Source organism: Eptesicus fuscus, chromosome 7 (genome assembly GCF_027574615.1).
Source record: "Eptesicus fuscus isolate TK198812 chromosome 7, DD_ASM_mEF_20220401, whole genome shotgun sequence".
Taxonomy (NCBI): Eukaryota; Metazoa; Chordata; class Mammalia; order Chiroptera; family Vespertilionidae; genus Eptesicus; species Eptesicus fuscus.
In genome coordinates this window covers 46,704,162-46,726,569 of record NC_072479.1, presented here as the reverse complement: position 1 = coordinate 46,726,569, position 22,408 = coordinate 46,704,162, and the positions used below count along the sequence as shown (strand labels likewise).

The following is a 22,408-nucleotide window of genomic DNA, read 5'->3' as shown; positions in this document are numbered from 1 at the left end:
TCCCTGCCCCTGAGCATGTTCAACTAGAGGTTGAGAGACCATAACTCATGGATGCTTCAGAGAAAGGTTGGGCTTGATGGGGTAGATGAACTCTGGGAACTCTTCCAACTCTGCTATTCTATCTAAAAGTACAGCCAGAGAAAGCAAAGAAAAAAATTGGATGAGCATACAGAGATGATAACTCAAAACCTGATTCCTAGATGAAATCGAGCAATTATTTAATAGAAAGGGAGAGGTGATCAGTGTATAGTGAAATCATTCACATTTTTTGTTATTTAGGATGAGCTCTCAAACATATGATGAGTTGTAATGCTTTCAGTGACACTGAATTTGAGAAAGTATTTTTTTCTGACTTATTGGATGTATTAATGGTCTATTGAAATTAACTACCTAAAGATCACAGTACCCCACAAACGGGCCTCTTAGAGAGCACCTGCACAGCCTTAAAAAATGTTGAGTTGGAAAATTTTACAAAGAAGTAACTTTTTACATTGCCACCTGCTGGCTACTGCTATAAGTGGACAGAAACATAAATGTAATCTCACATCCTATTGAAGGTCCAACTGGAAATACGAATATTGACTGAACTTCCAAATGATAAGAATCAAGTTACTTCACTAAGTACTCAAAAGCCAAATAACAGAATAATTTTACAAGTCTACTGGGGATCCATCTGGTTATTGCCTTAAGCAGGAGATGTCCTACTCGGACTTGACTTCCGATGTGAATCCTCCCAATGGTGCATCCATGACTAACACTGAAACAGCCCTTGGAAACGAGACAACCTAACAAGCCATACAATGTGGGTTTATTCAAGCCTTTCTTCAGCTCCCACAGACTGTTTCCTCAAGAGTAGTTCTACTAGTAGATGTTTAATTTGCGAGAGCTGACTTGCTCTGTCACCTAGTGGTATAGTGTCACTTGTATTCATTTCCAGAAAATACAAGTGAAAGGCAGAATGCATTAGGCCAAACTATCTCAAGTATATAAAAGCCCTGAGTTAAGCAAAGAAGGTGTTCCAGATGTGCATGTCTTAGGTATACATTGCTCAAGCTATGTCCTGAACAACACCAGGAACCCTGTGCAGATAATTCACTCCTCTCCCAACAGTTAGTGCTCCCTCCTCAGTACTTTCACAGCACCTTGTTCATATGGCAATGATAACACATTTAACATTGTATTATTGTAATCTCCTGTACGCAAGTGCCATACACAATTTACATTTCTTTTTTTTAATATATTTTTATTGATTTCTGAGAGGAAAAGAGAGATAGAAACATCAATGAGGAAAGAGAATCATTGATTGGCTGCCTCCTGCACACCCCGCACTGGGGATCAAGCCCGCAACCCAGGCATGTGCCCTGATTGGGAATCAAACCAAGACCTCTTGGTTCATAGGTCAATGCTTCAACCACTGAGCCACACGGGCCAGACTACTTTTGTGTGTGTGGTGTGTTTTTTTTAGCATTCAGCACAAGTTTTGGCATTAGGTAGGCCCTCAATAAATATTTATTGAGTTGAAGTCAAAAGAAGAGAGGAAGGAAGAGAAGGATCCACAGTTTCCAAAGTCAGTACTTCTATTTTACACCTCATGTCTTAGTTCTAGGCTCATTTTCAAATGCATAGGAGACTTTTCCCTCTAAATGCTGAGCAGAAATGCATGTTCAGCAATTTCCAAATGGACTCCACTGTCTTTGAACCTCAAACTGTTCATCCATTTCCTGTAATCAATTTCTCAGTTAAGACATAACCATCTCAGAGTCATCCTCTACTCTCTCATTTCCATAATACCTCCATTCACTAAGTCCTGTCAACTCCACCGACAGATAGCTCTAGAGTCTGTTCCTTCTTCTCTCCTCACTGCTTGCCTTAATTCACACCCTTGTCAGCTCTTGCAGTGTCTTAACTTCCTATTTGGCACCTAGAACTCAGCCAGGCACCTCATCCTTACCCTCCATCTGCCACCAATGTTATCTTTCTCACAGATATGATATTGTCATCTACTTTTAAACTTTCAATGGCTTCCCATTTTCTATAAGACAAGTCAACTATGGCATACAGAAATCCTCATAACTTCCCAAAATTACTGTTTTAGATCTATATTACTCAGATCTGATCCATAAACCCCAACCGTTCTGAACTGTCATTTTCCAAGTACACCAATGATTCTGAATCCTGTGTACCTCCCTGTGGGTCATTCAGTATACCTAGAATGCCCATCTCATCCCCACCTGCCGTGGCCACTGTCTGCCTACTGATCATCTTTTGTGTGTAGATGTTACCTCTTCTGTGGTATCTTCTCCAGAACATACGAAATTCTAAATTTACCCAATCAACGGCAAATCCTCTGGCTTTATGCTCCCATAGGACTTTTCATAGGGTATTTAATGGGGCCACAGCTAGCCCATATGAAGGCTCTGTGCAAATTAGGTAGCAGTGTCCCTGCTAAACTGTGAGGCTCTGTGTCTAGCTGTAAGACTTGACAAATGAAATGTGGGCTGGATTTCAACTTGGTTGGGTTGAACTTGCTGGTTTGGTCAGGTTCCCTTATGCAATGAAAAACCTTATTCAACTGCACGTGTTGGTCCTGAGAACTTATCACAATTATTATGATTGCCTTATTGATGCCACAGTCTTTGCCACCAGCTGGTAAATTCCCAGAAGGCAGTTGGGTCAATTAAAGTGTATATACTAAGAACCTAGGACATAATAGCACTGATAAATGTTTTTTTGAATTGTTATTTTTTGAAATGAGAAGATATTTAAAAAGTTATCAAAGGAAGATCTCCGAAGTGTATAATAAACATGTACATAAGTGTTCTTAGCTATGGAATTTTGGGCAAGTAACCTGACTTTCTAATGTTCTAGTTTCCTCATCAATAGGGATAATAATGGTAATTGTGACAATGTGATAGTAAGTGCTTAGAAGATTGCCCAACCCAGAATATGCATTATGTAGGTGCTGTTCATTATTATTAACATAGAATAAATGGAGTATTCTGAGGTGAATTCTTTTAAGTTTGACATCAAGACAATTTTGGAGGAAGAATATTTCTCCCTTGGTTTTTAAAAACATATAAACAGATATCCAGTTTGTATAAAGATATGACCATACATGTTAAATGATGGAAGATGTTTTACTTAAGAAATAGAATAAAAATATTTTAGAATTTAGCCCAGCCAGTGTTGCTCAGTGGTTGAGCATCAACCTTTGAACCAGGAGGTCACGGTTCGATTCCTGGTCAGGGTACATGCCCATGTTGCAAGCTCCATCCCCAGTAGGTGGCAAGCAGGAGGCAGCTGATTGATGATTCTCTCTCATCATTGATGTTTCTATACCTATCTCCCTCTCCATTCCTCTCTCTGAAATCAATAAGAACATTATGTATATATTAGAATTTGGAAGGAGTTTGGAGGCAATCCAAACTGCTTTTCTAATAGATAAAAGAATTGAGTTACATGACCTTTCATGGCTTCTAGTATTTCTATATATGGCCTTACCAAAAGTCTAGCCTCATCTTCCCCCACCCTAGCCCCCAGTATTCTTCCTTCCACACATCAATCCCAGACTCGGGCACCGTTAGCATCTCCCAGAATGCACTCTCACAACTCCCTTGCCTCTGCCTGTGATGGCCCTGCCTCCTGTGCCCCACTCCCACCTCCGATGATTAAAGTGTGTATTTTCAGAACCTAGGACATGGTAGCATTGGCTATGCTTCAAGTGTGTCCTTCAAATCCTAGTTCTATAGTAGCTTTCCCCCTACTTCCTTAGCCAAAATTCGCTGCTTTCTCCTCTGTGTTCCAGAGCTCACTCTGTATTCACACCTCTATTTAGCACTTATCAGAGCAAGGATTAGGTTTGAATCCCAACTGCCTAGGTTTGAATCCCAGCTCTGCCACTTACTACCTATCAAATGGGAATAATAATGAGACCTGCCTCATGCATTCATTATTCAACAAATAGTTATTGACTGCTTATTATTGTGTCAGGAGCTGTTCCAGGGGCTGGAGTTATATGTTTAACAGGACAAAGTCCTTGCCCTCATGAGCTTACATTGAATGGGAGAGTCAAACAATTAAAATCCTATATAATAAAAGCCTGATGTGCTAAGTGTCCGGTTGGCCGTTCAACCAATCAAAGTGTAATATGCTAATGATATGCTAAAGCCACTCAACCACTCGCTATGACATACACTGACCACCAAGGGGCAGACACTCTGACCAGTAGGTTAGCTTGCTGCTGGGGTCCGGCCCATCAGGAATGAGATGTGCCAGACATGCCCTGGAGCCCTCCTGTGGTCCCTCCCCACCTGGCCAACCTCCCACATCCCTCTCTGGCCCCAATCATGCACCAGTGGGGTCCCTTGGCCCGGCCTGTGCCCGGCCTGTGCAATCCGGGATCCCTCGGGGGATGTCAGAGAGCCGGTTTTGGCCCAACAGCGGAATAACCAGTCGCTATGATGCTCACTGACCACCAGGAGAAAGACACTCAATGCAGGAGCTGCTCCCTGGTGGTCAGTGTGCTCCCACAGGGGGGGCACCACTCAGCCAGAAGCCAGGCTCACAGCTGGCGAGCACAGCAGCAGTGGCAGGAACCTCTCCTGCCTCCACGCAGCACTAAGGATATCCAACTGCCCGCTTAGGCCCACTCCCCGAGAGGAGCGGGCTTAAGCCATCAGTCAGACATCCCCTAAGGGCTCCTGGACTGCAAGAGGGCACAGGCTGGGCTGAGGGACCCCCCACCCCAAGTTCACGAATTTCGTGCACCGGGCCTCTAGTAAAATATAATCAAGTATCATTATACTAAAGGCCATTTAAAAGAATAGACAGTAGAGAGAGACTCAGAGTGACTGGGGGGCGGGAGGGGGGGGACAAGTGTTGTTTTAAAGAGGGGAAGTCAGGAAAAAGTCTTTTAAAAGATGTAACATTTGATCAGACCTGGGGGAAACACAGAAGCAAGCCACACAGAAATCAGGAGTGCATTTAGGTGGAGGAAAGTTAAAGTGCAAAGGCCCTGAGGCAGGAAGGATGAGCTTGAGGGTTGGGGGGACAGAAAGGCTAACAGGACTACTGCCAAGTTAGCAAAGCAGGGAGTGGAAGAAATGAGGTGCTCCTTCCTAGCACCAAGACTTTCAGATTGTTGTCTCTTAAATGCCCCCCCCCCCAATCTATTTTCCCTTCCCATCTCTGCTGATTTTGTATCTCATCATCCCTGATTTCTCCCCTTACAGTCAGCTCCCCTCGAAGCTATTTTCCATCCTGCTGACAAGATGATCTAAACAGTTAACTCTGACCCTATGGTTCTCTGTTTTAGACTTTTCCATGGGTTGACTTCATATTGCTTGTAGAATAAGTCCCAAATGCTTTAATGCTGGACAAAGTCCTTTAGGACCTAGCCCATGCCTACCTCTCCACTTCCTACTTTTTACGAACACTCCAGCCACACCAAAGTACTAATTCCCCAAATAAAGCATTTCTAAGCTCTGTGCCTTACTTCAAACCGTTTCCCTTCCCTAGAAATCATCCCATTCCCAGGCTTTGCTTGGCTAACTCAAATCAGACAGCTCAGAGTTACTTCTCTCCTCTCACATTATAACCTAGGAACACCCCAGCACTTCCACAGTGTCACGAAACAGGAATTATTAAGGTGATCTGTTTATATATGTCTGCCTCTCCTGATAGTTTCAAATTTTCTCAAGGTCAGGGAATTGATTCTAAACCATGTTTTCCCACCATGACATGATCTGAGTTCTGGCCCCAAGTGGTGAAGCCAGGACTGGGTTTAGCTCCTTTCCAATGTTGCCAGCGAAGAACTCCTCCCTTATCTGTCCCTTGTCCCAGGTTCAATATGCTTCATGTGTGTCCTTCAAGTCCTTCAAAACACACAGCTGCTCTGAGATATTTTGTTCAGGTGAATGAGTTTCAAAAGATGCCTGAAAATTTCCCAGAGTCTTGAATCATATTCGTCCATAACATTTAAAAAGAAGACAAAGCGTACAGCTCGGGAGGCTAGATATCCATAGGTCTATCTGAGAAAAACAGGGAAGAACAGAAATTGTCCCGTGACTTTCAAATTTTAATAAGTTTTAAGTGAACATAGAACACTTGAAGAAGCAGGTTTGTTTTAAATAAACCCATTTCTAGTGTTCAACCTCTCATTATTTAAACTAAAGGATCTCCAGCCAAATGTAATTTCTATACCTTTATTATACTTCTCATGATACTTTAAAGAGTAATATAGGAGTTGAGAATAGATGCTAAATCAATTCTTTTTCAAATTAACATTATTTTTCTTATTTATGCATTGTTTTACATTAAGTTCAAAGTTCTAGGTTGCATTAGAAAATTAAATTGATTTTTTAAAAGTCCTATGCACTAAAAAAAAAAAAAAAAAAAAGCAATTGTTTATAGTTCCTTCCTACTTACCTAAAAAAATTAATCTGGAACTGATACTAATTATTACAAACTCTCCCAAAGTTAAGTGAAAAAGAAGAGCTAAATCATGGTGTGGAAAAACCACTGTCCTCCCAACACAAAAACCAAAGATTGACTTAATACATCCCTGGGACAAACTTGCAAAATGTTGAGTCTATTCTCTTCACAGCAGAGAAGAGAGAAACCTCCCTGAATTGTTTTTATCTTTTTGTCCTCCCCAGAATCTTTCTCCATTATTTGACCTTGAAGTCCCCTTCATTGAATGTCCATTACCTCTCAGATATGAGGCCCCTCATGCTTACCTAGAACAGGGGTGGCACCCACAGGCCATGTAAGGACTGAGAACTCATTTGGTCTGGCCCTGACAAGGCATTAGGGGTGAGTTAATTAAATGGTTGACCAAATATAGCAGGCTAATTTTTAAGTTGACAATTTTGTCTATCCCGAAAATGATGTTATAAATATCCAAATGGCCCTTGGCAGAAAAAAGGTTCCCCACCCCTGATAGAATGTGCCTTCCCCTTTAAGACCTCCAGGCACTTGAACAGCCCGAGCTCACCACTTGGAAGGCATTTGCCCCCCTTGCTGGTCTGATGAATGCTTATTACCTTCAGGAATTACTTTAGACAACACCTGCTCAGTGAGCTCAGGGAAGGGCTCCCGGCTGGCTTCCTTCCTCCCCCAAGCAGGGGAAAGAGTGGCCTTTTTTGTGAGAAGCCAATCCCATACTTTCCAACCTCATTTCAATGAGTGTGATGAATATTTGTTTCCCAGACTATGAGCTCCCTGAGGGCAAGGACCATGTTTATTTCCCTTGGTATGATCTGTGACTAACTCAGTGCCTGTGTTTATTGATTGAGTGAGTGCTTGAGGCATACAGAAAAAATGCTTGGGGGAAAAACCGCCCCATCCTAAGGGAATGTGACCAAACTGCTCCCATGTTGGCAAGTGGGGCAAGCTGGTTTAATCACTGCATCAAAAGAAGCCCTGCTCCAACAGAGCTCCGGCTACAGGATGAAGCGTTTTCACTGAACTCTTAATCCCCAAAGTTTCCCCTTCACAGCACCCCTCCTGTTCATCAGGGACATTTAAGTTCAATGAATTTAATCCAAAACAAAATGCTTTATTGAATACTAGTAGCCTGTTTGCACGAAGATTCGTGCAATAGACCTTCATTCACCTGGCTGCCTGCACCAGTTTTCTGCTGGCACCGGGGACCCAGGCCTTGGCTGTGGCCACCGCCTTCTGCCTTCTTTCAGGGTCCGGGCTTGGCCCTGGGCGGTGGCCTTGGGCTTGGCTGCACCCAGCATCCCTGCTTCCAATCACAGGAGCCAACCCCCAGTGGTCTCCTGCGATCGGCGCAGGCTCCCCGCTGCACCCAGCGTCCCTGTGACCCGATCGCAGGAGCCGACCCCCAGTGGTCTCCTGGGATCGACGCTGGCGCCCAAGGCCGGGAAAGCCTCGGGCGGCTTTCCCGGCCTTGGGCTCGGCCGCACCCAGCGTCCCTGCGACCGATCGCAGGAGCCAACCCCCAGTGGTCTCCTGTGATCGGCGCAGGCTCCCTACTGGCGCCCAAGGTCGGGAAAGCCTCGGGCGGCTTTCCCGGCCTTGGGCTCCGCCACACCCCAACATCCCTGCAATGGTTTCCTGGTGGGCGTGGTTGATGGGCGTGGCTTGGTTGGTGGGCGTGGCTTGGGCGTAGCAAAGGTGCGGTCAATTTGCATATTTGTCTATTATAAGGTAAGATCATACCTTTCGCTTCACCGTGACCACTTAAGAGATTTTTATTTGTGCAAGCTTTGTAAAGTCAGGAATAAACACGGAGGATAGCGGGGCAGGGGCTGTTTACGCGCCTTTATGCCACTGTGTAAGGAAGACATAGTGGAGTTTACATTTATGCCATGTAAATCGCTACAGAACCAGATGTTGCTTACAAGGTACCTTGTAACTCATCTCCTCTAAGCAATAAAGTCTTTTTTTTTTTTTTTCTGGCAAAAGTTTGAGAAACTTACTGCTGTTTTCTATCAGCAGATACAACAGATGGCTGGCACATGCCTACTTTGCTAAATGAAATGGGCTCTCTGCAGAATTACTCTTTGATCCCTTGTGGCATATCCACAACACCACAATGCAAAACACCACAGCATAGCAGTATCTAAACATTAAAGGTTTAAAGCTGTGCTTTTGATATGAGTACCTTCTTTAAAAAAAAAAATCATGCCCACAGTATGTAAACATATTCACATTCCCACTTTGAAACCATGGAACAGGGGTCACAAAATAAGGCATTTCCTCCATTTGGTGATATAAAACCACCGCGAAGGTATGACGGCCAACCCCAGGAGGGCAGAGGTATGCAGCCACTTGGATTGTAACTAGCAAAACAATCATAACTCCATTAGGAAAAAATGCGGACAGTATACATTAAGGGATTTAAATAATACTGCTAATAATGAGTGTTACCGTAACTTCAGAGTTGAAAGGAGGCGTGTAGGGGTATTTGGCAGTTTCTTTGAAGAGGGAGAGGAGGTACTTGAATTTAAATTCACTATTGTTTTTCTTTGATTTTTGTCATGGGGAGAAAGGAAGGGGGAAAAGTATTTTAATACAGTTCTCCTTAACTCAACCAGCCTAATAGGAAATTTGAGACTGCAAACTGTAGCCAGTTTAATGGGACCAGTATTACATCATATCAAACCTTACATTGCAAAAACAAGCTATCCAGAGCTTTACGGGCATTTTAATACCAGAATTGGATTATCCAGTTGATATTACAGAAACATGTCCAGTTGATATTACAGAAACAATAGAGTGATTCTATTTTTTAAAGCATCAGCAAAAAATGTGGGTCAGTTGTCAGGAAAATAGCCTGTTTATGACTTCTTTTTTTTTTCCCCCCAATGGAATTTTCCTCATTTTAAAGCTGAATTTGGGTGTTACTGATAGGAATCATTCACAAAGACACCACTATCCAGGCAAAGTTATCAAGCTTTCTTTAGACTTGATTTTGAATTCTTTTTATTGTTATTATTTTGGGCAGTTTTCAATAATTCAAGAAGTTTTGTTTTTCATTGATAGGAAGCTAGCAAGGGTTATGAACACGTTTATAAATAACCTTTCATGTTGGAAAATATCTCATGGATACATTGTATCTTCAGCATATCTAATATTTCCCATTTTCAATGGTTATACATAAAACAAAGGACCATATTTCTGCAGTTTAACCCAATAAAACCAATCCTTCTACAATATACACATGACCACCCAGCTCCCTAGGACAACAGACAAAATTCTGCAATTCCCATCCTGTACCCACAGTAGTACTTTTCATTTTTGTTTTAAACATCTTGAAATTGAGTAAAATAAATCTATATCACTGACTCCTAGTGGTTATAAGAATTGTGATCCCACCGTAACCGGATTGGCTCAGTGGATAGAGCGTTGGCCTTCGGACTGAAGATTTGTTGCAGGCACATCCCCAGAAGGAGGTGTGCAGGAGGCAGCTGATAGATGTTTCTAACTCTCTCTCCCTTTCCCTCTCCCTTCCTCTCTGTAAAAAAAAATCAATAAAATATATATTTTTAAGAGAATTGTGATCCCTATACACGATAAAAAGCTTATTCTAAGATCTGGATCTGTTGGTACAGTGATTAGAACTTGCTAGTAATCCCAGTGGTAGGTTTAGAGTTAATATTGACCAGTTCTCTTCACCCAGAGAATTTCTATTCCATAGACACCAGTTTCAGCCCAGCCCTTACCAACCATCTCAGAAAACCAGGCATTTGGTCACAAGGAGGCTGGAGAAGTAGTATATAGATGGCTCAGCATAAATCCATGACCGCTGCTAAAAAAGCCAACCTAAAAGAGATGCCCTATTAACTAGGTTCTCGATGCACAGTGCCTTAGCATTGTAATGCAGGTGAAAGAATATATTAGAGTTATTAAAATCAAGCCTATACGATCTTTACAAATTTTATAAGATTGTATTAGACACATGTTTATTGTATGATCTACATAAATGGAAAAAACTTGGCCTTATACTAAATTGGTTCCTATGGAAATGAGCAGCAGTGTCCTAATATTAGAATTCAGATTTGTCTAACAAACTTCTCATTAAAATTTTATTTGAAAGCCATTAGGTTTAGAAAGGAGTGATTTTCCAAATAAAATATTTAATTAGTGCATAGTTTAGAAAACTAAGGTGGTTGCTCATGACCTCTACCTGTCTCAAATTCAGGGAAAGGTTAGAATAAGGAATGCTTCATTGAAAAAATATCAACTATTAAAAGTTATATACAGTAACAAAGGGTATTTTCCTTAATTACTAAAAATCCTTTAAGCCTAAAGCTTCTTTTGTAGAAATTCTTCTCTCATCTAAAAGCCTTGAAAAGGGGCATAACAGAAAAATGAGTATTTTAAGTGGATGATAAAGTGGAGACAGGGTTTTCCATGGAAAATGAGGATTTCAGGAAGAGGAAGAGGTCAGGTCATTTGATTTCAGGCAGGAAAGCCTTCCAAAGCAGATTTTCAGGGATCTCAAAAGATACTGGTGACCATCCAACAAGTGTTAGGGAATTCTTTTGGATCCATAGTTATGATCAGCTATGAAAACCGTTTGTTTTACCATTTTGTAATGTGTAGTATAAAAATGACACTAGATAATAAACATCCATAAACTATAAGACAAACATCATATAACTTTAAACTCTAAAGTACACCTTTTTACACACATGTAATATAAAATAATTTTTAATTCTAAATCAATGCACATTCATTGTGGGGGGAAAAAACAAAATACAACATGCAGATGTAACCAATGTTTACACCATGGAGGATCAGACATTTATCAAATGTTTTTTCCTATGTCTGCCCACATATTTTGTAATGCAATCAAACAGAATATGCTGTTATGGACTACTGACAATTTTTCATGAACATCTTTCCATGGCTTTGAGTAGAGGTCTAGAATGTTCTCATTAATGCTTCATTGCATTCTCCTGTCACTATCAGTGGACTCCTAGGTTCCACCCATTTTTTAATTTTTATAAAAAGTATGATGAGGAACAGTCTTGCACTAAAATTTTTACTCAAATCCATGATATCTTTAGGATGAACCTCTGGAAGTAAAATTGCCCAGTCAAAGGATCTAAATCAAACCTTTTGCCATCAGATTCTAATTGCCTTGCAAAAGGGCTAACATGCATCAGCCACATATAAATATGTACAATTCTCCACATACTAAAAACACTAAAAAAAAAAAAAACTTGACCAACTTGATGCGGAGAAATGAATATCACTGTAATTTTTATTTGTATTTGCTTGAAGTAGAACATGAACGTTATTTTAAATCGTCCAAGAACACCTTGGGTTATTGGACTGATCACTTATTGGAAGTAGATAACACCTATTGCCTCTACAAGCTCTTCAATCCTAAAATTATTTTAACTTTCTTCACATGTTGCCAAAACACTTACATAGTAAGTTTAAATTTTCATTAATCAGTTATGTGTTTTGCTTGTGTTGAAATCCCTAAATGTTTGCTATTATTTGGATGAAATAACTAGATCATGGAATGAACTTTACATTCTCCATGTAGATGTTTTGATGTGGTTTGGCTTTAGCTAGAGATGCCTTTCAAAATATTTAATTAGTATTGAAGTCATTATTTTTCCCACCTTCAAAATTTCCACACATTTCAAAAATTATGGTGCTAGGATTACATAACTTTATGGGGTAAAATGGGTCAAATTTAAATAATATATTCAAACATCTTGCTGTTTGGCATTGTAAAGATCCTACCCTGTCACTACCCTCCTCCCTAAGAACAGACACCAGACTTCACAGTTACCTATGGTAGCCTATCCAGAGCAGACCTGGCACAGAGAGGGAGATAATTTAATTGAGGTGCTAGCATTGTCCTGCATAATGAGATAATCCACATGGGTAATCAACACTCAAACAGGAGAGAGAAAGATGCTGGAAGCTTCATCTCCATGCCAGTTCTACCATCTCCTCTAATCTCCTACAAAAAATTTTTCCTGAGGTTGTTTGGTATGTATTCCATTTTGTACTCAACAATGTGCCAATGTTTGCAAACACACACTATGCCATAAAGCAACAGGGGAGAGAACATGAAATTTAAGCCATTGCTTCAAATTCCATTCTTTGGAAGACAAACTCAGATGAAAAATAAATAAGTAGATAATAAATAGATAAGAGCTATTGACATTTTCTGCTTCTTCTACCGTTACCAAACCCTTTCAGCTAGGGAGGGGGGTAAGTCAAGCTACTTTCTAATGGTTCTTATGAATCCATAAAAGTATAGGTAAGGAAAATGTTCTTTTTAAAAACACAGAATTACTATTGACCCCATTTGATATGAGTCAAACACAAGTAAACAGATTCAGGTGAAACGAAATGATAATAAAAAGGTCATTTATTGATTTATTACTGGTTTTACAATATTCCAAAATTAACTGTCCATTAAGTATCTATAAAGAGGGAATTGTAGAAAGAAAAAGCAATAATCTTTCTATAGAGCAGTAAGAGCCTCAGTGAACTCAAATGCAAAATGAGGGTATCAGAATAGATGGCCTTCTGGCTATGAACCTCAGTGGATACAAAACATCTCTCTCATTTATTTTGTTGGTGTTGCAACAATGAAGTGTCAAAGGATTTAGGTTTGATCTACTTTGGAAAAGAAAAATGAGAGAATAGATCTGAGGGAAAAAAGACAGCTAAAATGGTCATGCCCATACTATAACAAGTAATTAAGGGAAACCAATGTGGTTTCTCAATTTAAAATAGTTACTTTTTATAAATAGGTTTTTTTCTGGATCACAGTCTTCATGAAAATATCCATTTAATTATTTTAGAATTTTAAAAAAGGCCTGAAAATGTGATTTTAATTAGAATTACAATGATTTTCATATTAGACACATTTTACCAACCAATTAAAAAGAGACCTGAAAATGTGATTTTAATTAAAATTACAATGATTTTTATATTAGACACATTTTACCAACCAATGAGCAAAAGAATTTATTACTTACCATTTGTCATTAGAGGTAATCTATGTGATACTGAAACTGTACAAAAGGTAACATATAAAAGATGCTAATGTGCCAGGAAATAAAAGAAATACTTCTTTATAAAAATATATTGCAATTTTCTTTTTCCATGTAAAATTATTTAAATGGTAACTTTAAAAAGTCAATAGCCTGCAATATTTTACAAATGTTCTTTTATACATATATATTTTTTATTCATTTCAGAGAGGAAGGGAGAGGGAGAGAGAGAGAGAAACACCAATGATGAGAAACAATCATTGATCGGCTACCTCCTGCACCCCAATCCCCCGGGGATCGAGCCCACAACCCAGGCATGTGCCCTTGACCAGAATAGAACCCAGGACCCTTCAGACTGACGCTTTATCCACTGAGCCAAACTGGCCAGGGCCAAATGTTCTTATATGACACTTTTTGAGTCTGTGAACTTCTACCAGAAATATATAGCTTTCACATCATTCCAGTAACATTCAACATACCAATTTTTTTCAAGTGCACAATGTCAAAAATACATATAGGCTTTAAAACTGACTGTAAAGTATAAATGCCATAAGTAATTAGTATATGCTATGGGGGGGAAAGAGCCTTTTAAATATTATGTTAAATTTTAATGTCAATAATTACAGAAATAAGTGATGTTGGTATTTGAGGTCTTTATATTCCAGCAGTCTGAAGACACCGAGTCTTATCAAAATTGTGAGTTTATAGGCACATTGCTTGCTCTTTTCCTTTGGGAATCCTTAATTTATGTAGCATGCTTAAATAAATGGGGGTTAATTATTTATTTATTTTGGAGGTCAGATGAGAAACCATTCTTAAACATTATAAAAATATACCAGACAGCACACTATACAGTCATTATATACACTGTCATTAAGCAGTGGAAATATTAAAGGGTCATTTTCTCCACCCTTTCTGGTTATCAGAACTTACCTTGCCTGCAGCTTGCCAGGTAAAATTCATGGAGTGGATATTGACAGGAATAGCTGGCATTCTCTGTTGTGCTTTTCTGAAATCATGTGTGAAGGGGGCCATTTTCCCTTCTGAAACAATCAGGATATCTTCTTCAAATCCTGGTTTTAGAAAAAGAAACAAAACTATCAAACTAGGTGGACTTCGAAGAATCAAAATCAGCACTGCATGCAAGAAGAACACCAAAGAATCAGTATGGTTCCTTGCTTTCCACAAAGCACCTGCCTTGGTACCGATTCATTTTCCTCCTCTGTATGTGACAAGAATGATGCCAACAGGCACATGCTTACAGGGAGAAGGAGTGTTAACTGGTGGTAACAAATGCTGGGTCCACCTAAAAACGGAGGATTGTAGAAACTAGCAACAGCAAGATCCGAATGTTAGATGAGCCTAAGTTTCGCGAGAGAGAAGTTTATACGCTTTCAGATGGAATAGCTCATTAGAAGGGGGAGCAGCCTTCCTTGGAAATTAAGTTTTAAAAACACACTAAAGTCGTGCATCACTCCTTCTGTAACGGGAGAGTTGGAAAGAGTGAAGATACAGGCAGAGGAAGGTGCTGGGCTCTGGAGCCTTCCTTACCTATGAGCACTCTTGCCTGGTGAGCATCGATCCACAGGTACAGGCTTTCCTCCCGCGGCTGCCCGACCTCCGCCCGCAGCCCCAGCAGGCACGGGAGGATGCTCCAGAGCCCGAGCGCGGCGGCAGGAAGGGCGCTCCTTCGGGCCATGCTGGTGCGGACCTCCTCGCGGGTGGCTCTCGCCGCTGAGACTCCTCCGGCCGCACCTACCCCAACCTGCAGCGGCGAAGCTGTCCCTCCGCGGTTCCCGCGGAGACGTCCGCGCGCGTAGCGTCCCGCTCGGGGCGAGTGAGCCCGGGGGACCCGGAGGAGGAGGGAGGGAAAGAGCGGCGCGAGCCGGGCTGCAGGCGAGGGCGCGGGAGCGAGAGGGGACAGCACCGACGCGAGACTGGCAGAGCAGCAGATGCCAGCACGCCCGGCGAGACCCACAGCCAGAGGGTTAAATACGGGGAGAGAGGAAGAGCGGGAAGGGAGGGCGCCAGCGGGGTGCGTGTGAGGAGTGACGAGGCCCAGCGAGCCGCCGCTGGGGGGCGCTGCGGAGCGCGCGGGGGCGGGGCGGCGCGGGACCCCAGAGGCTGCGTCTCCCCGGCGGTGGGCCCAGAGGGAACGCGTGCAAAGGGGGCGCCTGGTGGAGGTGGCTGCGAAAAGGGGGTGTTGGGAGGCACCCCTAGGACTGCGCTGGCCTATGACTCCAGCCAGGCGAGGCACGGGCCTAGGGAAATAGTGTGAGCTGAGCGCTCAGGGCTTGATTGAGCGCCGATGAAGAAGACGGGTCCCATTTCTACCCTGGTGCTAAATGAAGGCGCGTTTTCTCCCTCGTCTCCCTTTCCGCCTATCATTCCCCTCTCTCTCTGCAAAGCCATCCTCTCTGATCCGCGCTACGCTGACATGTTGCGCGTCGCCCTGCACTGAAAACCCGAGTCTCCGGCGTCCAGTGCTGCCCCGATCGCAGGCTCTGGGCTTGACGCGGGGCGCGGGCTTTCACTCCGCCCTCGTCAGGCACCCTGGACGGTGCTTGCACAGTTGGGGAGGCCCTTCGCTCTGCTGGCCCGGCCGCGCCAGGAAGAGTTCCCTGGGCTCTGGATGACAGGAGTCCCTGACCCCGTAGGTGCAGGGCTCCCAAAAGTTGTGGATATCTTTATATTTACTGGTGTTTCCAAAAACTTGGAGGCGTGCTCTGGTCCTGAAATCGCAGGCGCCGGAGGACAAGCCCAAGGCGCTGGTCTGGCCGTGGGAAGAGTTGACTGGCAGCGAACCACAGCCTCACCCACCCGCCCGCCCGCCCCCAGCAGAAAGGACTTAACTTTCCCCTCACCCGGCCCCTTGGGTGCGCAAAGAAAACAGAAGCAAAAGGTTGGGGTTATTTTTTATTTTTAAAGAAAGATTTCAGACTCAGAAAAGGGTTGTTTGCTTCTCTTTGTTCTTTAGTACCCAGATGCCGCGACAAATGCCCGAGGACTGAGTGTCTGGGCGGTGGCGGTGTTTCGCTGGCGCTTTGTGGACAGTTCAAGAGGGAAAACCAAACAGAGGAGACGCTGCACATGTGCACACATTGAGTTAAATAAACGTTAGGTCAGGAGAGGTTACTCAGGGTTAGGTCGTGAGAAGTTACTGAAAAGAGCAGAACATGCGGTTCCAGGTACGAAATATTTTCAGTTGTACAACGGTTGATCTTTGAAGAGATTTAGATAAGCCCGTGACTATTTGAACTTACAGTGTCTTAATTTTAAAAGGATTTTTATTTGAAGTGCTTACTTAATCCTCACAACTCCTTTAAGTAGGCCCTATAATTATTTCCATTTTATTGATGGGGAAACAAGGCTCAAAAAGGCCCAATAAGTTGACTGTGGTTACCTAGCTGGTAAGTGGCAGAGTCAGGGTTCGAAACCCAGGCTCGGTGATTTCAAAGCCGAAGCTCGTCACTGCTATACTTCATACTGGTCAGTAAATCACATTTCAGTCTGTTTGAGTCCAAAACTCCACAATTGTTCTCCCTTTAAAATAAAAATAGTTAACCTCTTTTCAAAAATTTCAGAGAATATTCATTTATGTAATGTATTCATATGCACTGGGCAATCTTTAAAGCACTTTAGCATTGCAATGCCAATTGCCTCCTAGGTAAAGATAATTTCACAAAACAATGGACATTTTCTTTGACTCCAGAAAGTGTGGTTTTAATTGAATTTTTTTGCTTAGTATTACTCAAGCCCCTATGGCTCTTGGTGCAAGGACGCCCTCTACAGGTTGTTCTAATCAAACACCAGTAATTAAAAAATAATCCATGAAATGTCCTTTTTGGTAGAGAAAAAGAGGTACTCAGTTTCCTAATTCAGATTCCTCAGAGTGGGGTTCTTCTGCAGCAGCGGAGTTTGGTGTTGGTGACAATGGGAATATATCTTGCTCTAAAGAATTATCTTTCCTTCCAGATTGGATGGTCTCTGTTCACTTCTCCCCAACAGTGAACAATTAGAAAATTCATATTTTATTATAGAGAAAAAAAGGTTATTTTTAAAAAAATCTTGGATTTGAACCCTTTTGGTCTTTAAAGGGAAGAAAGAAACATATGTTATACACCGGTCAGATAATTTCAAGAATAACCGAGTATGTCTTTTGAGGGGAAGATCCATCTAAGAGCTAAATCAGGCTTGACTTTCTGTTGTTAAGGAGCTGTGAAAGTGGCTTTTTGTTTTCACTCAGAATGCAGTGATGTTTTTAAGTTTCTCCACTAAAATAAAAATGCAACAACATCTATTTGCACATGATAAAAATTCGGAAATAATGTGCTAGGACACAATGTATTACCAATCAACTTTGTTTAGTTTGGAAATTCTACCATTGATTTTCCAGTTCATTATCCCTTCTTTCCTTGTGTAATTTATTCTCATCAATTACATTTGCATGCAGGTTCATTTATTTGTTCATTAACTCATTCACTCATTCCAAAAAGATTTATTAAGCACCTATTTTGTGCAAGACACTGACCTAGAAAGTATAGGAAAGACAAAGGCAGTAAGAAACAACATGAAACTACATGAAAAACAAAAAATGACCCCAGCCCTTGAAGACCATTGGAATTAAAATGAGTAAGACAAGCACCCACCTAACCATAATAGAAGACAGAATATAGTGATTGTTGACAAGACAGAGGACTGGAAATTCAAATAAGAAATCTCATATCTGGGATTCTGGAAGCTTTTTCATTCATTCATTCATTCAAAAAACATCAACTAAGTGTCTGATGTGTGCCCTGTACAGGCACAGGGGAAAGGCAACTAAAAAGACAGCCCCTGTTCTCAGATCCTCAGTCTAACAGGCAAGAGTGTTAAGAATGAACAATAGGAATGAACACCATGATGGAAACGTAAACGGGGTACTTGGGGACTGGGGGGGTGCAGGGGGGAGCGGGGGAGTCTCTTGATGCAGATTGTGTTCTGGGAGAACTTCCTAGAGTGCAGGGAACTTGAGCAGCCTTAAAGGTTAAAGGGAAATTGAACATGCAAGGGAGGGAGGGGTGTCCATGCACAGAGACGGGCAATAGCAAAGACAAAGAGACTAGAGAAGGAATAGTGCTATCAAGGATCTGCCAGTAGCTCTCTGCAGTGTGATGAACCTGGAGTGGGGGGAAGAGGGAGTGGCTGGATGAAGCTAAAAAAGGTAGGAGTTGGTTATGGAAGATTGTTCTGAGAAGAATCCCCCAAAATTTATGGAGAGACATTGTCCTCAAGGAGGTGAAGCACAACTGCCCACTCCTTAACTGTGGGCTGTGCAGAGAGACCTCCTTTCATAGAGTTCAGTATGGAAAGGGGGAAGGGGGTAACTTTACAATGGAGAGACCTGACAGCTATTACCTCATCTAGGTGATCAAGGTCAACACCAACAGTGATAAATTATGTTGACAGTATGTACCCTTGATATGGTGTGATGAGAAAGGCACTTCTGTGGCAATCTCCTGAAAACCCATAGCCTCTGTCTAATCATGAGAAAAGTATCAGAAAAGCCAAATTGAAAGACATTCTACAAAATATCTGATGAGTAATCCTCCAAACTGTCAAGGTCATTAAAAACAAGGGAAGTCTGAGAAACTGTCACAGCCAAGAGGAGCCTGAGGACACATGAAAACTAAATGTAAAGGCTATTCTGGATGGAATCCTGGAACAGAAAAGGGACATCAGATAAAAACTAAAGAAATCTGAATAAACTGTTAATAACAATGTGTTATTATTGGCTGATTAGTTATAACAAATATACCATACTTAATGTAAAATGTTAATAATAGGGAAAACTGAGTATGGGGTAGATGGGAACTCTCTCTACTATCTTTGCCATTTTTCGGTAGAGCTATTCTAAAAAATAAAGTTTAATTTTAAAATAAAAGGTAAATACCTAGATGCATTCAAAACACTTAGCTGCTGACATTTGAAAATCAGAAGATTTCTCATAAAAATTTGTATTTCTAGCTTCCTAAGGCCTTTTCTGGCTTCTCGTGGCTTTTTCCAGGAAAATGTAGGCCTCTGTCAATGTTCCCTCCTTACAAGGGGATGTGTGTGAGTAGGGACTCAATCAGGGCTAGCGCTCTCTACTTCTTATGGTTACAGTACTCCTCTGTGGAGCCTTTTTCACTCATCTTGACTTGCTGGGCTTCTTTAGGCATCTGAGTTGTGTCCTGGAGGAGGGGCTATGGGACAGGCAGGGAGAAAGTGCCTCAGGGCTAAGGGGGCTGGAAGTGTGGTTGTGTGGGAACAGGGCAAAGCCTGCTGTAGAGGGGGATCTTGTAGTGCCATTTCTGCCAGCCACTCTGCAGCAGGGTCTCAGCCACGGCTGTCTTGGTCACTGCAGGTGTTGAGATTGAGATTGAGACTGAGGCCTATCTGCAGCACCCTGAGCTGTGTTTTGAGAAAGATGGAAGCAGGTCCCCTTGTAGCATGCTGGCATAGAAAGGGGACGTAGATAGAAAGTGAATAGAGCAAGTAATCAAGCATTTATTTATTTATTTATTTATTTATTTATTTATTTATTTATCTATTTGTGTTAATCCTCACCCAAGGATATTTTACCATTGACTTTTAGAGAGTGGAAGGAAGGTGGGGAGACAGAGAGAGAGAAACACTGATGTAAATGAGACACATCGATTGGTTGCCTTCCGCACACACTCTGACCAAGTCTGCAACGGAGGTACGTGCCCTTGACTGGAAGAGAACCCAAGACCCTTCAGTCCATAGGCCAATGCTCTATCCACTGAGCCAAACTGGCTAGGGCGCCAAGCATTATTTTTAATGCAGTCCTGTTTTTAAAAGACAAATAAACTGTGTGTGTGTGTGTGTGTGTGTGTGTGTGTGTGTGTGTGTGTGTGGTTAATCTATCTATATAAAAGCCTAATATGCAAAGTGTCCCCTCAGGAGTTCGACTGACCAGGAGTTCAATCGCTTGCTATGATGTGTGCTGACCATCAGGGGGCAGCGTGGAACAAAGGAAGGCCCTGGCCGGCGGCCAGCAGCCAGGGAAGGGAGCCCCGGCCAGCAGCTAGCAGCTGCTAGGGACCCTACCTGTGCACAGATTTCATGCACTGGGCCTCTAGTATGTATATAAAACTATGCGTAGAAAATATCTAAAAGGTTACATGCCAAAATAGTTCTAGGAAGTTATCTATGGAAAGTGGGACCTGGGACTATGGAATAAATTTCACTTTAAGCACAAATATTTTCTGATGTTTAAAAAGTGTAATTAAAAGGCATTTTTAAGAAAAGAAAAATCCTTTCTTTCCTGCTTCAGTCAGTTTCTCCCAAAGTAGGCAGCTGTCACCAGCCTGAGCCAGCACCTCTTGCTATGCTGCCTGCATACTTTATCACTTAAGAACTGTACATCACAACACATGACAGCTCATTACTGAAGCACAGCACAACCTGAGCATTCCTCATCATCCCGGGCAGCGCTCTAGCTATTCTTTCCTCACGTGAGGGCATTGCCAAGCAACCTACCACATATCTTTTCTTCCACAAACCATATCCATTATTTTCTGTTCATGCTGCTGCATCCCTGTGACACTTACCAGAAGTATTTCTTTTATGGTGGAGGAAAAGGAAAATAATTTTATTGCACAATAATAGAGAAATGGAAAACAAAGTACAATACCTTCATAGGATGAAATGTTAGTGAACTATTAAAATTGATGTTTCGACATATGTATTTAACCATGAAATTATCATCACAACCAAGATAATGTACACCAAGCATGTCAAACTCGCAGCCTACAAGCCGCATGCAGCCCACAATGAATATTTTTGCAGCCCAGCAAAACATTTTAATAAAAATTTCATAACTTAATTTTTACAATATCCTGTTATACATAATTATTAATAATGAACTACAATGTTCACTAATGACTGATTACTATAATCCTGTTGCATTCATTTCCATTAACGCGCCTTACACGCAGGCGCACCACTCCTCTCCACTAATACTAGCAGCAAATATTTTAGCAGCCAATGGCCACATAGTCTTGGACTGACTTGTTTGGTGTGCGCAACAGGAAATATTTTGCTTTCGGAGAACAAGAAAAATAGGTTTATTTGCGTTACACTTATTAATTTGTGCAGTTATTCAGTGCCTGGTAAGTTAATGTTCAAGAAAGAAATATTAATTTTTATTAAAATGTTCTATTATTTTATGTTAACGGTGACTCATTTATTTCAGCCCTTTGTATTCAACATGTCTCTAATGAAATAAACCTATGTTTGTATGAAAATTGAAGCTTTTGTTTTTTTGCGGCTCACATAAACTTAAACCTTGTTTATTTGGCCCATGTTAGCCTTTGAGTTTGACATGCTTGATGTACACGGTCCATCACTCCCAAAAGGTTAAAAAATCGTACATTTTAAATATGTGCAGTTTATTATGAGTCAACTGTATTTCACTAAATTTGTTTTAAAATTTTTAAAGAAATAAAAAAAAATTGATGTTTCATTGGGACACAAAAAGCACACTCCATAAAAGAAAGAATTGGTAAATTGGGTTATAGTAAAATTAAAAACCTCTTTTTATCAAAAGATAGCATTGAGAGTGAAAAGAGAAGCCATAGAGTAGGAGTAGATACTTGAGATATATAAGACTCTTATCCAGAATATATAAAGAAATTACAAATTTATAAGAAAAGGAACTCAGAACTCAAATGTGTCATTTCAATAATAACTACATAATTCATTTGAAACTGCAAAGCCTCACCAGTAGTTGCTATTTTATGAGTTCTAGAAGCAGTGGTCTGAAGAGCTGACTCAAGGCCTGGGTATGAAGCTGCTCGCTCACCTGTGGATGTGAGGCCGTCCTCAAAACAGCAGTGGGAGGGGTTTCTTGATCATTGATC

The 22,408-nt window shown here is 41.5% G+C and overlaps 1 protein-coding gene across 2 annotated transcripts in view; it reads right to left on the bottom strand.

Annotated features, from left to right (window-relative positions):
- Positions 1-15,544, bottom strand: part of WIF1 (WNT inhibitory factor 1) — a 75,452-nt gene extending 59,908 nt beyond the window's left edge. For both annotated transcript variants that reach the window (XM_008148753.3, XM_054718892.1), the window contains exons 1-2: positions 15,054-15,544; positions 14,436-14,575 (exon numbers count right to left, since the gene is read on the bottom strand). In XM_008148753.3, coding sequence (XP_008146975.1) covers positions 14,436-14,575; positions 15,054-15,201 — 288 coding nt within the window. In that variant the 5' untranslated portion in view covers positions 15,202-15,544. The remainder of the gene's footprint in view (positions 1-14,435; positions 14,576-15,053) is intronic.
- Between the last annotated feature and the right edge of the window lie 6,864 nt (positions 15,545-22,408).